We start from the raw sequence: 15,013 nt of genomic DNA, 5'->3' as shown, positions 1-15,013 counted from the left end.
GAGTGCTTCTTTGTATAAACAGGTACACCTCATATTAAATTTGGACTTTATTCCTTCCCTTGCTGGGAACAATAATGTGATTAATCTGTCATTTGGAGTAGATTATTTCTTTATACTGCTTAGTAAGAGATACTATCCTGTATGCTATTGGTTTGGGAGATTATAATTCCTCTAGCAAACCTTTGCTAAATAAATTGCTGTCAAAGAGAGACTCAGTCTCTGAGTATTAGTCTTGCTGCCTCCCTAAAACAAAAACAAAACAAACCTACATTATTTTTGGAAAGTCTAGCCTCCCCACACAGCCTTGCTCTTTATCACTGTTTCTTAGCACATACCTGCACCTGCAGTTTCAGCTCGCTGGAGGGTCTGGCCTCTCCATTCAGCTAGCAGAACGGGAGGTGCATTCGGTGTCTTGTGCACCAAGCAGGCTGTAGGTTTCCTGGGGCTTCTTGGGCAGTTATAACAGTACTTCAAAACCAAACAATTTTCTTGAAGAATCTGTGACTTCTTTGGAATATATTATGTAGCACCATTCTTGGGAAATAAGATAAAATACCATATATAATATTTAAAAATCATTTTTTGACAGAGACAGAGAGAGGGACAGATAGGACAGACAGACAGGAAGGGAGAGAGATGAGAAGCATCAATTCTCCATTGCAGCTCCTTAGTTGTTCATTAATTGCGTTCTCATATGTGCCTTGACCAGGTGGCCACAGCAGATCGAGTGACCCCTTGAGCAAGTCAGCCACCCAGGCTCAAGCCAGCGACCTTTGGGCTCAAGCCAGCGACCATGGGGTCATGTCTATGATCCCACGCTCAAGCCAGCAACCCTGCGCTCAAACTGGTGAGCCCATGCTCAAGCCTAACGGTTCCGCCCTCAAGCTGGCAACCTCGGGGTTTCGAACCTGGGCCCTACGTGTACCAGTCTGACGCTCTATCCACTGCGCCACCGCACCGCCTGATCAGGCTCACTTCCTCCCTGCCTCCCTCCCTCCCTTCCTTCCTTCCTTCCTTCCTTCCCTCCCTCTCTCTCTCTCTTTCTTTCCTTCTTTCTTTTTCTTAATTCTTGCTTGAATATAAACTTTCTCTTCAGCTGTCAGCAAGAAATGAACAGACCCTGTTTTCCTCCCAACGGGGCATGAGACGGTTTCAGAAACATGCCTCCTCCTCTGATTTGGTCATTTAAGTTACTGTCTTTAGATTGAAGTCATTGAGAGTAAGATCTGTTGCATCTGCAGAGCTGAGTGGGTGGTGTACTATAAATTAGATGCAATAAAGATTGGAATCAAATGATAGGCAGGGCTCTAAGTGGGAATCAAGAGGGACCTTGTTACTCAGATCACAAGAGCCTGTTTTGTATAGCCTGTAAGGAATGGATTCCTCCTGTGAGGGCATAAAAGTGAGTGGCAGCGAGGGACTACTAAACCTTGCCTCTCATTCCCTCAAGCATTTCACACATTCTTCACAGCAGTATGTCTTCTCCTGTTTTCTTGGATTAGTAACATCCCCAAGTCTTTTCTGCTCTCCTTGTGCAAGTTGGTCTGCACCTGAACTCTTAGATGGACTGGAATGTTTCCTTCAGATTTTAATATTTTAAGGGGGCATTTTTACATGAATTGTTGGGGAGGGGGACATCCACCCTCCCCCACCCTTCTTTAGTTCTTGAAACTGGACTAATAAAATTAACAAAAGGCCAACTAACAGGAGAAAAACCAATTTAAAATGTGGCACGTTAGATCACAGATGATGGTCAGAGAAATGATAGACCAATTATTGTTTTATACTTTTTAGACAATAAATTTGTGAAGAATCAAGAGGACAGGTTTGGATGTTCGTTGATGAAGAATCTAATCAAAACAAAGTTTGGGGCTGGAGAGTAAACTAGTAACAAGGTTTTTATCTTAAACTTCATCACCGAACGCACCTCACGCCCCAGCCCGGACGGACGGCATCTGAGCATGCGCCCTGAAGCGAAGGTGCACGGCGTCCAGACCGGCCCCGCCTGCAGGGGGCGCGGTTCGGAGGCCGGGCGAGGGCGTAAAGCCCGACTGCCCCGTCAGGGTTAGGGCCCTACGCCGGCGCCGCGCTTCTCGAGTCAATAAACCACCGAGAGGTGGAGTCCTCCCATTTTCCTAGAGAAAACAATTGGAGAGGAGAGGAGTTGGCGTGGGGTAGGTAACCAAAAAAAAAAAAAAAAAAAAAGACCGACCCGGAAGTGAAACTGAGGGAGCTTCCGTTCTTTGTTCTGTCCCCGGTGTGTGGTTCTATGACAGTGCCTAACAGGCTCTGGTCCGTGTCCAGCCCCCCCAAATCTTCCGTCCCTGCCCCCGGGGTGAGTCCGGTCGCCCTCGGGGCTCGCGGTGAGACGGAGGCTGTAGTCGCCGGGAAGAGGGTGGTGTCCGCGCCGCTGCGACCCGTGGGGCCCCCAGGCCCGCCCGGAGCGGGGTGCCGCCGCGGCGCTCCTTCCCCCGCAGCTGGTCCCGGACTCCGTTTCCTCAAGGACGCCCCTCCCCTGAGCAGTACCCTGCGTGGGAGGGAGAAAGGGAGTTCGGGTTCTGGTTCTGTGATTTAGCGCCCAGCTCGAGCACTTAAAAGTTCCAGGGGTCCCTCTCTTTAAAATAGCTTATGACAGCGACCCTAACTTGGTAGTTGGAGACGCTTTCAGTTGAGGTTTACACAGTTACTTGCGCCCGCGGCAGGAGAGGAGGTCTGTTTTTACTTATCTGCGTTTTAGGGTCAGAGAAAGTTCTCTGAAGTGTGCGCGGTTGGAACTAGGTCTGAGAGGGAGTGGGAACTCAGATTACGGGAATAATTCGCTGGCGACCAGTAAATCGAGTCTTTTACGGGGAGTGGTAATGGTACAACTGGCTCCTATTTGCAGCTGTATTAAATCCCTAATTTGATATTCTTTTGAACTGGAATTGAACACAGATCCGGTGTTTACGCTCTGAAGAGCATGTGTAAACTTTACCAGAGGATTAGCATTATGATGAACCTGTGAACTGTGGACTAATTAGAGGAAACGTAGGTATTTATTCCCAAGAAGAGTTGTTTACGGAGAGTGGTCATCATTTGATTTTTGGACAGTGGTGTGGAAGACGATTCTATCGTTCAAGGTCCATAGGGCACTAGGCCTGTGTGAGGTTAAGGTCCAAGGGGACAGATTTTCAGTTTGTCATCTCTGGTGGCTGCGTGTGGAGTAGTGGGACAGACTTCTTGCTGAAGTGTTGACCGTATCTAGCAAGTTAGCTGACAGTGTTAAGAACTTGAGAGGCATTTCCTACCCTGAATGAGAGGTTGGTGTGGAGAACTTTAACTTCCTTTTCAGCTTTCTTCAGCGGTGTGACACAAATACCAGTTTTCGTCTTAATTAGTATTTATTAGTGTATGTCCTTTTTTCCCCCCTTACCTATAAATGTCTAGATTAGAAGTGAAGTTTACGTGAATATTTTAAATTCCTTTTTTCTTTTTATCCCCTAATCGTACAGCATTGGCATCAACTGAACTCAGAATTCTCAAGAAGTTGAACCGAAGCTCAAAGTAGTTGCTGCTCTGGCCTTCTAGGGATAACTCCAAAGAAGGTAGGAAAGAATTCAGTAGGCAAAGCTTTCTGTGACTCGTTTTTTCTACTAGGTCATCTTTCTCAGTCCCTAGAAGCAGCTCCAGGGAGAAGGGTTGGCAGTGGAGGAGGGGAAGGGCCCTGCCTGCACCTGAGCCATGGGAGCACAATGGAGATTTTTCTTTCTATGAGGGACATTGTTTACTGATCCAGACAGTGGGGACTTGTTCTCAACAATATGCCTTTGAGTTCCAGCATTGGTTAAACCAGCTATGAGGAGGGAACATTGCTCTTTTCCTCTGGAGTCAGCTTCTGATTTTCCTTTCTAAGAGTTTGGATTGAAAGCTGATTTATTTGGGATGTCTGCTTATAAACAGTCCTGGAAATTGTAAAGTTGGTTGATAGAAACAAAGAGATGGCTGGCTCTAAGACATAGTTTAAAGCAGGGGTCCCCAAACTACGGCCCGTGGGCCACATGCGGCCCCCTGAGGCCATTTATCTGGCCCCCGCCGCACTTCCGGAAGGGGCACCTCTTTCATTGGTGGTCAGTGAGAGGAGCACATTGACCATCTCATTAGCCAAAAGCAGGCCTATAGTTCCCATTGAAATACTGGTCAGTTTGTTGATTTAAATTTACTTGTTCTTTATTTTAAATATTATATTCCCATTTTGTTTTTTACTTTAAAATAAGATATGTGCAATGTGCATAGGGATTTGTTCATAGTTTTTTTTATAGTCCGGCCCTCCAATGGTCTGAGGGACAGTGAACTGGCCCCCTGTGTAAAAAGTTTGGGGACCCCTGGTTTAAAGGGACCCAGCTGGCAGGGTGGCAGTGACAAGCGGGTATATTACCCACCTTAAGCTGGTGGTCCTGGTTCATGCCTGATTCAGTGCTTTTCACTGTAATGATACTGGTGGTGGGCATTTTATATCCCTGTTGCCCAAAAACCAGAGTTCTCTGAACTCTGTAGCTCTCAGACCAGGCCCCTCCCCTTTTTATGCCTTGTTTGAGTGCAACAGTCTGTGATGATGAAACAAATACTGTTTGCATTCCTGGTTTCTTAATCCTTTCAGTAGCGCCTTGCAACACTGTTTTGGCATTCAACAGATGTTTGTTATTTTAGTGAATAAACAGATAAAGAGAGGGAGGTAGACAAAATCCAAGGGTTTTTTTTTCTCTGCCCTTGCCTAAGTGTAAGGATGCTCTCATGGCTGCTGCATCTATTCTAGATCTGTTGATTCTTGCCAAAACATTCAGTGAAGTGGAAACTTCTGCCTGAGATTCAAACATTAGTCTAGGTGTTAATGTTACATTTTATTCATTAGAGCCATAGAAAACATATCTCTTTTGATTGTTGTACCACTGTGAGATTATGGACATTAGTCAGGATAAAACCAGAGTAGTCAGTAGTTTTGTGGGCTTTTTAAATTTTATTTATTTATTTATTTATTTATTTATTTATTTATTTAAATGAGAGGAGGGGAGATAGAGAGACAGACTCCCATGTGTGTCCTGACTGGGATCCACCCAGCGGCGCCCATCAGGGGCAATGCTCTGCTCATCTGGGGCCCATGCTTGCGACTGACCTATTTTTAGCACCTGAGGCACAGGCTCCATGGAGCCATCCTCAGTGCCCAGGGCCAACACGCTTGAATCAATTGAGTCATGGCTGCAGGAGGGGGAAAGAGAGAGAGCAAGAGAGAGAAAGAGAGAGAGAGAAGGGGGAGGGGAGGAGAAACGGATGGTTGCTTCTCCTGTGTGTCCTGACTGGGAATCAAACCTAGGACTTCCACACGTCAGGTCAACGCTCTACCACTGAGCCAACTGGCCAGGGCCAGTAGTCTTGTGTTTTAAAAAAAGTATTGGTCCCTGCTTCAGGGGCTTATATTCTGACCCAGTGAATGTACTGTATTGGCAGAGAAAGGAGATAAAAAGAAAGTTGGCTGGTACCTTCTCCGTGAGGAAATAATAGCATCTGAGACTAGTCTTTTAGATCTGGGTGAATATATGTACCCAGTCCCTGTGATGAGACTCAGGAGGACCATAAAAAGGGCAATATCCCACCTTTGACCAGGATGGGGAGCAAAAAACAATTTTAGAAAGAAAGGGAAGAATTGATCTTATTTAACTTTTTTTGTTTGTTTGCTTTTTTTTATTTTTTTTTATTCAGTGAGAGGAGAGGAGGCAGAGACAGATTCCCGCATGCGCCCTGACCGGGATCCACCCAGCTAGCCCACTAGGGGGCGATGCTCTGCCCTTCTAGGACTTTGCTCTGTTGCTCAGTGACTGAGCTCTTCTTGGGGCCTAAGGCGAAGGCCATGAAGCCATCCTCAGTGCCCTGGTCTAACTCACTCTATTCGAGCCATGGCTGCAGGAGGGGAAGAGAGGAAGAGAGAGAAGCCAGAGGGGGAGGGTTGGAGAAGCAGATGGGCGCTTCTCCTGTGGGCCCTGACCAGGAATCGAACCTGGGACATCCACGTGCCTGGCCAGTGCTCTACCACTGAGCCAACTGGCCAGGGCGGATCTTATTTAATTTAATAGAGCTGTTCTGTGAAATAGGTGTTTCTCCACGTTTTATAAATGAGAGAACTCATTAAGGATCTCTGTTATTTGGTGCTATTTCATGACCCCTTTCCTCTAAGGATAACACCTAAATTTAATGTAACAACTAGCAATCTATAATAAAGTTATTTTCCTCCTACCAAGACTAATGTTTATGAGAATTTTTCTTTTCTTGTCTATAAACAAATAGACATTATCCTAAATATTTTTAATTTATTTATTGATATTAGAGAGACACAGAAACATCCACCTGTTTTCTGTGTGTGCCCTGACCAGGGATCGAACCCACAACCTTTGCATATTAGGATGATGCTATAACCAACTGAACTATTTGGCCAGGGCCCAAATATTCTTTTTTTTTATTATTATTGTGTGTGTGGGGGGGGTTATAGTGAAAGACAAAGACAGACAGAAGCAGAGCGATGAGAAGCATCTATCCTTCGTTGGGACACCTTACTTGTTCGTTGACTGCTTTCTCACATTTGCCTTGACAGGGGAGGTGGGGAGGGGGGCTTTAGCAGAGTGGGTGACCCCTTGCTCAAGTCAGTGACCTTGGACTCAAGCCGGCGACCCTGCACTCAAATTGGCGACCTCGGGGTTTTGAACCTGGGTTCTCAGCATCCCAGGCTGACACTATCCACTGTGCCACCGCCTGGTCAGGCCCAAATATTCTTAAAAGTTGATATGATATATACATGTTTTACAATCTATGTTTGCATTCTCTTTTTTACTTTACTCTGATATTTTTCATTTTGATAGTTGCTTAGTATTTCATTATGTTAATATCTTATTTGGCACTGGTATTCCCCATTTTTTGTTATAAATATCCCTTAATATGTGGAGAGAGCCAAAGGTGGGATATTATCAAGGAACTTGGGCACTTTTAGTGATCCTCATGTAATCTCATTACAGGGAGTGGTAGTATTTATATTCACCAGGGTCTTAAACACTAGTTCCAGTAGCTGCATTTACTCTTGTCGTTCTTGGGTACTAAAATGCTAGCTAGCTCCCCTCTCTATTCAGGAGGTGGGTTTTTGGTGTGTGTTTTTTTTAATCTTTGAACTCTGAACTTTTGCTTCTGCAGTGCTTCCTTATTCTCATTCAAAACCTGCTTCCTGCTGAGTCTGCTAATAGGAGACCAGAGATAAGGGGCTCTGGCCTTACCCATGGAAACTCAGGCTGATCATGCATCTCAGGAACCTCAGGCCCTGCTTGAGAGTGGTAAGGAATACGAGATTCATTCACTTCTTTTTTTTCTTTTTTTTTAAGATACGATTTTTTTTTTTGAGAGGGTGAGAGAGAGATGAAAAGCATCAACTCGTAGTTGCTTCACTTGAGTTGTTCATTGATTGCTTTTCATATGTGCCTTGACCAGGAAGCTAACGTCAATACAGTGACCTCTTGCGCAAGCCAGCGACCTTGGGCTCAACCCAGTGACCCTGGGATCATGTGAATGATCCTGTGCTCAAGCCAGCAACTTTAGGGTTTCATACCAGGCCTTCAGCATCCTATGTTGACAACAGCAGTCAAGTTCATTCATTCTTTTATTCAGTCATTCGGCAGTCATCAGGGACTAGGCTAACCACTAGAATCCTGAAGTGATTAAGACATAGTTCTTGCCATTCAACAACTCAAGGCTGACTTGGGATTAATGTACAGCTTGATAGGTTTTATAGATGAGGCATTTTTAAGGGCTGTGGTTTTCTTGTGCAGGATTAAGAAAACTATGACAGGCCCTGGCTGGTTGACTTGGTTGGTTAGAACGTCATCCTAATGCACCCAGGTTATGGTTTTGATCTCCAGTCAGGGCACGTATAAAAAGCAATCAGTGAATGTACAACCAAGTGGAACAACAACAAAAAAACCAATGCTTTCTTTCTCTCCCTCCCCTTCTCCCCCCCCCCCGTTTTTTTTCCCCTCTCTCTTTTCTCTCTCTTTCTTTCTCCCTCCCCTCTCTCTCTCCTTCCCTCTCCCTCCCTCCCTCCCTCTCCCTGTCTCTCCTCTCGCCCCCTCTCTCCCCTCACCCCCTCTATTTCTCCCTTCTACTCTCTAAGATCAATCAATCAATAATTTTAAAAAAACAGCTGTGACAGTCACCGAATTTCATTTTTCAGTGCCTTTGTAATAGCCAATTCCTTAGTCCTGGTTTGTGCTCTTTAGGATCATGTGCTTAGAGGAGGCTTATGGGAATCATTTTGTAGGTCACAGGAAAAAGGATGAAATGGACAAGAATCCACAAAAGTATTTATATTTTGCTTTCATAAGACTGCTTTCATGACTTTGGAGCCAGTTTCATTCCTAGTGGGTATTATTCCCTTGCTTATGAGGAAAAGTATTTAAGGACCTTTTTGTCTGAGTGATTCTGCAGAATCTAGTATCTAGGGATTTTGAGTCTCTGTAGGATAAATACAGGGTGGAGCAAAAGTAGGTTTACAGTTGTTCCTATGAAAAGTAATATAATTAATAGATAATAATACAAGAATAAACTATTTTGCATACTCATAACTGTTATAAACCTACTTTTGCCCCACCCTCTATGTTGATCTAAGAATGACAGAAGAATATGGGTGACCAGGTACAGAAACAGGAAAAATTTATTTGGAGTATTTTGAGATTTGTAGATTTAATCTGGGGAGGGAGAACAGCTATGAGTGTACATCTTCAGTCAGGGATGGGTGATGCTCCTAGTTTTCCTCTGGTCTAAGAGAACTTCATACAGTAGTTTGAGTTCAGAGATGTAGAGAATGATGGGAGGGATATGACAGGACAGCCGTTGTTCCTGACCAAGCTTGGGAGAATGGGCAAGAACACACCCATCGCTAACGGTAGGAATGGGCAAATTTTATTAAGAGTAGAGTGATGGAGAGAAAGGTGGGGACAGTGGGCAGAGTAGAGAGCAAGGATCAACAGGCTTTAGACATCTCTCGTTAGGATGGGCCCACACTGAATGTGCCTGTTATAAGCACCTCTAGTAGCTGCAAAGGAAGTGAACTTAGGACTGTCAAAGGAGTGTACCTTGTGTTGTCCCAGGACCCTCTGAGTTTTCTGAAGGTTGGGAGGCTGGATAGCAGCAGATCCTCACTCACTGGCTGTTTTATGGTCCTCAGCTCTTCCTTCCTCAAAAGTTCCTGCATTTTCCAACAAGGACAGTCTGGGGGATGAGATGTTGGCAGCTGCCCTCCTAAAGGCCAAGTCCCAGGTATGCTGTGAGTCCCTTTATCCTTTTTCTTTCCCATTTTCTGGACATTTTTTGAGCAGCAACATCCTGTTCAGTGCCCCAACCATGATTCACTCCGTCAGGACTGTGGTACTTACTTGCTGAGTAGCGGACCTTACTTTCTTTCTTGCACTTTGATCTCTCTCCACCCTAAAAGCCTTTCCCCAGCTTCCCAAATGCGCATTATTCAACCTCATCCAGAATTATTTTTTGGTGCTGCCAGTCTGACCCCTCACCCTGAAATCACATGCAGAAACATGTTGTTTCAGGAATTGGTGACATTTGAGGATGTAGCTGTGTACTTTATTCGGAAGGAGTGGAAGCGTTTGGAGCCTGCTCAGAGGGATCTCTATAGAGATGTTATGCTTGAGAATTACGGGAATGTGTTCTCGCTGGGTAAGGAGTTATACTTTCTCAATAAAACTCTCTTGACATTTCTTTGCTTCCTTGTTTGCTAGTAACAGTGAAAATAATTAACTAAGGATTGACTTAGTCTCAGAAAATTTCAACAATAATAATTGTAACTCCCATTTGTATAGGAACTTGCAGTTTATAAAGAGGTTTTATATGTATTCTCTCATTTAATCCTCACAGTAACACAGCAACTGAAGCAGTTAGAATTATCCTCATTTTATAGGTGAGGTAAGAGAGGTCAGAGATCTTAAATGTTTTACACACAGTCCTACAGCTGGTGTGTGGCCCTGGTCTTTTAAGTCCAAATATGGTACTTTTTTTCCATGTTATTATTAGGATTTAACATACAATCCAGACACTTTTCCAAAAAAATTAATATATTTGGATCCCTGAACATGTGAGGTACTTCTCTGAGCCCAAGTGAACATTCTGGAACTCGTATCTCTTACCCTTCTCTGTTGGATTGCCTATAAGGACTTGTTGCTTTGTTCATGACCTAGTGCTGCTCTTGTAAAAATTTAAGTTGTTATAGGGAGCAATATTCTTTTAAAACTTTAGTCTGTGGACTCAGTTCCTCATCTCTCACCTACTTTCAGTGAGAACGTTTTCCTGAGCAGTGCCAGAGGGTCTTCTAACTCCCATTTGGACCTCCCCGACATTTCCTTTTGTCCCGTGCAGATCTTGGATCTGAGATTGAGTTCTAGAACTGTTTGCTGCAGGATAAACGTTGTCCCGTATCCTTTCACATGATCAGGAGTCCCTTTTTTGTATTTTGACATGATCTCTGGGCAGAGGAAGAGCCGAGGGTCCTGGGTTTGAAGGGAATTGAGAGCAGAGAGGTTCTGAGAGGTACCTGTTGAGGCAAGGGAGAAATAGCTATTTCTGCCTCTAATACTCATTGCCCTATATTTACTTCTTTAAATAGTTGGCAAACTTAAAACTGCTTACATCTAGACACTTTATACTTATTCTCTCTGTGTTAAGTTCCCTTTAGAACCACCAAGACAGTGAAAATAGAGAAGTCAAATACGGAAATTATTTACCTATTTTCACATCATAGCAGCCTTCCAGGCCTGGGGCCCAAAGACGGACTATGTCTTCTGAGTCTTTCCTGAGACTTCCTTAGTCTGTGTCTTAGGCACAGCCACAGACATGAGTGTTCTTTTCTCCTGGGGCTGCAGGGTTCACTAGTGACCTCAACCTTGGTGCTTCTTCCTGCTCTGCTACTGCTTCTCATCACCTTCCACACCTGCCTTAACCAGCTCTGGTTGTCACCATCTCCCAAATTATATCTGCAATCCGTAACCTCTCTGAGGACTTTGTTACTTCCTCTCTTTTATTTTTGGTTCCCTGCTTCTGCCAGATCCATCCTCTCCTCATAATTCAACTTCCAGCTGTTTTCTCAGTTTTGCTTCCTGCCTTTCTCCTTCCCTGTTTCCTCTTCTGGCATTCTGCCTTAGCTACACAACGCCTGGGCAGATAAGAGGCATGCACGTGATTATCCTGTCCTCTGGTTTTGATTCTTTCTTCCACAAGGAACAAGTGATGTTTGTATTTTGTATTGTGCCAGATGGTGAGACCAGAACTGAGCATGATCAAGAAATTTCTGAAGATACAGGATCACATGGGGTGCTATTGGGAAGATTCCAAAAGGATATTTCTCAGGGTCTTAAGTTTGAAGAAGCCTATGAAAAAGAAGTCAGCCTAAAGAGGCAGCTGGGGAACTCTTCTGGAGAAAGACTGAATAGGAAGATACAAGGTTTTGGTGAAGTGACAGTTGAGGAAAAGCTAACCCCCATTGGAGAGAGAAGTGAAAAGTATAATGATTTTGGGAACAGCTTCTCTGTGAGTTCCAACCTTATTTCACAACAGAGACTTCCTGTGGGAGACAGACCCCATAAATGTGATGAATGTAGCAAGAGCTTTAATCGAACTTCAGACCTTATTCAACATCAGAGAATCCACACTGGGGAAAAGCCTTATGAATGTAGTGAATGTGGGAAGGCCTTCAGCCAGAGCTCACATCTGATTCAGCATCAGAGAATCCACACTGGAGAGAAACCCTATGAATGTAATGATTGTGGGAAGACCTTCAGTTGTAGCTCTGCACTCATTCTACATCGAAGGATCCACACTGGAGAGAAACCTTATGAATGTAACGAGTGTGGGAAAACCTTTAGCTGGAGCTCCACCCTTACTCATCATCAGAGAATCCACACTGGAGAGAAACCATATGCTTGTAACGAATGTGGTAAGGCCTTCAGTAGGAGCTCTACCCTCATTCATCACCAGAGAATCCACACTGGAGAGAAGCCCTATGAATGTAATGAGTGTGGCAAGGCTTTCAGCCAGAGCTCACACCTCTATCAGCACCAGAGAATCCACACTGGAGAGAAGCCCTATGAATGTATGGAATGTGGAGGGAAGTTTACCTATAGTTCAGGCCTTATTCAGCATCAAAGAATCCACACAGGGGAGAATCCCTATGAATGTAGTGAGTGTGGGAAAGCCTTTAGGTATAGCTCAGCTCTTGTTCGCCATCAGAGAATTCACACTGGAGAGAAGCCTTTGAACGTAATGGGGATGAGCAAAAGTTCTCTCAGAGTTACTGCTGAATTAAATATCAGAGAGTCTACATGAAAGAGCCACATACCTGTTTTTCTCACTTCCTCTGAGTCTAAAGAGCTTCTGCCTTACTATGAAAGTATGAACAACTTAGGATGTGTCTTTTCTGATGCAAACCTTTCACTTTAGAAAACGAGACAAATTGGGCAAATCATACTGGCTCAGTGATTAGCAACCTAGTCAGTTTCCCCAGGAATGATACCAGCCTTGAAAAATTAATGAGGCAAGCAGCAGATTAAGTGCTGGGAATAAGGACCAATCATCATCTTCTATGGAAGGGAGTTTGCACTAGACCATGTTTCTCACACCAAAGGAGCCTTTCTTATCAAAGTGGGGATGGAAGCACAGTAGGAATAAAATTCTAAGGATTCCTCTAGTTGGAGTCAGTATAGTCAGCACAGAAGGCAGTGGAAAGAGTGCCCTGGGTCCTGTTATTTGCTAAGAAAGGAAAAAGAGGGCTGTATCCTAATCCAGCTTTAAATTTTGATAAGAAAATTTGGTGTTGAGGGATTTATTTGGGGGTAAGGGGTGCAGGAGAGATTTTATGTGTTGACTATCCTTTATGGCTGTTGGGCAGCAAGACCAGGTTTTCAAGAGCAGTCTGGCAGTTTTGTTGGGAGAACCCATCTTAATTCCCTGTTGTGATAGGGCTAACTGGGAAATACATCTAATCGGTGAGTCTACCATGAGGAAGTAGATTTAGCATTGGCCTCTGTTTCCTCTTCTCTCTCATCCTCTCACCACTCCTGTGATAAAAAGTGATTTAATCCAAACCCCTAAAGATGCTTTTAAGAAGCTTGTCCAGCCAGCTTTCCCTGCCCTCTGTCACCTATGTCCTGTGTGACATCTAGCCCCAGCAGCTAGGCCTCTCCTGACACCCTCCCCTCTGATTCAACAGCAGAATATGCATACAAACCAAGCAGAGCCCAGAGAAGGAAGGCTGTGCCTGAGCCTGGTGGCCGGGCTCCTTGCTGGGTCGGAATGGAGCTCCTGAGTCCCAGCTGAAGGGGTTAACTTTCACTATGTTTTCCCAATCCTGCTCATCTTGTAGCATAAATGAAGTGCACTATTAAACAGAATAGTTTTTCAGAAGGAGAGAGTGAGTGTGTTTTTGTGCAAGGGTGAAGTTCATTTTAAACAAAACTGATTGTAAAAGGAATCTTTAAAAATTAAATTTTTTGTACAGCCAACCACTTCTTAGTCCCCAACATGTGACCTCTCCCTCAAGACTCCCATCATATTCCTCTAGCTACTACCTCAGTCTACTCAGTCATTTATACAATCACTCCTACCTTTATACCCACTTCTAGGATGGTTTGTGCTGCATATCATTCTGTGTAGTATGACACTTAAAACCAGCAACTAGGCCTGACCTGTGGTGGCGCAGTGGATAAAGCATCGAACTGGAATGCTGAGGTTGCTGGTTCAAGACGCTGGGCTTACCTGGTCAAGGCATATACGGGAAGCAAGATGATGCTTCCTGTCTTACCCCCCCATCCTCTCCCTCTCCTCCAAAATCAATAAATGAAATATAAATAAATAAATAATAAAATAAATAAGAACCAGTAACTAAAACTAGAAAGGTGTTACTGGGTATGGAATCCCTGACAAGAGAGCCTTTGGATATTGGGTAGCAATGGGCATTTCAAGATTTCTTAGTTTGGCTATAGGTGAAAGTATGTTACAGTCATGGAGATGGCTAAGATGAAAGTCTAATGAAGAAATGTCTGGAACTCTGGCATTGTGATCACCTAATGTGTTTTAATTTCTTAAAACTAGAATTAAACAGCGTTTTGGTTCATCTTTGACGTTTACCACATACTTGCTGATTGTATCTCATGAACCTGTTAGACTCACTAGGCTGCTTGTTAGTAATGCAGATTTCTAAGCACCAAGTCAGACAAAATTATTTCTGGAAAGGTAAAAAATCTATACTGTAAAGGAAAAAATAATGGAATATAGAATATTCCTAGGAGAAGGTAAACTGCTAGGACTTAAAAGGACATAAACGATAAGAGATTGCAGGCAGGGCATTTTGGGTTGGGCCTGAGTAGGGTGACTTAATGTGGACCTCAGGGAAAGACCTCAGCACAGTGTCAGCCCTTCTCTGACCAGATGCTGAACCCTTCACCCCCCATAAACTTCATCACTGTTAGTCCTTCAGAATTTCTCAGTAGGCCCTGAGACTAGCCATTACTGTACATGAAATTTTTAATTATTTTTTATTATTAATTTTAATGGGGTGACATTGATCAATCAGGGTACATAGGTTCAGAGAAAACATCTCCAGGTTATTTTGACATTTGATTATGTTGCATACCCATCACCCGAAGTCAAATTGTCTTCTGTCACCTATCTAGTTTTCTTTGTGCCCCTCCCCTCCCCCACCCTTTTCCCCCGCCCATAACCACCACACTCTTGTCCATGTCTGAGTCTCATTTTTATGTCCCACCTATGTATGGAATCAGAGTTCTTAGTTTTTTCTGATTTACGTATTTCGCTCAGTATAATGTCATCAAGGTCCATCCATGTTGCTGTAAATGATCCGATGTCATCATTTCTTATGGCTGAGTAAGTAGTATTTCATAGTAAATATGTACCACATCTTTATCCAGTCATCTATTGAAGGACT

The 15,013-nt window shown here is 43.9% G+C and overlaps 1 protein-coding gene across 1 annotated transcript; it reads left to right on the top strand.

Moving 5' to 3' along the window:
* The first annotated feature begins 2,228 nt into the window (after window positions 1-2,228).
* ZNF3 (zinc finger protein 3) lies at window positions 2,229-14,182 on the top strand. Its single transcript, XM_066274320.1, has 6 exons — window positions 2,229-2,335; window positions 3,492-3,584; window positions 7,210-7,346; window positions 9,233-9,324; window positions 9,612-9,738; window positions 11,327-14,182. The coding sequence occupies exons 3-6, from the start codon at window positions 7,292-7,294 to the stop codon at window positions 12,394-12,396; spliced, it is 1,344 nt and encodes a 447-aa protein (XP_066130417.1). The 5' UTR covers window positions 2,229-2,335; window positions 3,492-3,584; window positions 7,210-7,291; the 3' UTR covers window positions 12,397-14,182.
* The last annotated feature ends 831 nt before the right edge of the window (window positions 14,183-15,013 follow it).

Source organism: Saccopteryx bilineata, chromosome 4, assembly GCF_036850765.1.
Source record: "Saccopteryx bilineata isolate mSacBil1 chromosome 4, mSacBil1_pri_phased_curated, whole genome shotgun sequence".
Lineage (NCBI taxonomy): Eukaryota > Metazoa > Chordata > Mammalia > Chiroptera > Emballonuridae > Saccopteryx > Saccopteryx bilineata.
This window is presented reverse-complemented; position numbering and strand designations above follow the sequence as displayed.

What these genes read in the sequence shown, in the direction of transcription:
- ZNF3 (XM_066274320.1), top strand. Translation starts at nt 7,292, where the DNA reads ATGGAAACTCAGGCTGATCATGCATCTCAGGAACCTCAGGCCCTGCTT. An exon ending in TCAGGCCCTGCTTGAGAGTG is followed by an intron (nt 7,347 to 9,232) that starts GTAAGGAATACG and finishes TATGGTCCTCAG; the next exon opens with CTCTTCCTTCCTCAAAAGTT. An exon ending in CGGGAATGTGTTCTCGCTGG is followed by an intron (nt 9,739 to 11,326) that starts GTAAGGAGTTAT and finishes GTATTGTGCCAG; the next exon opens with ATGGTGAGACCAGAACTGAG.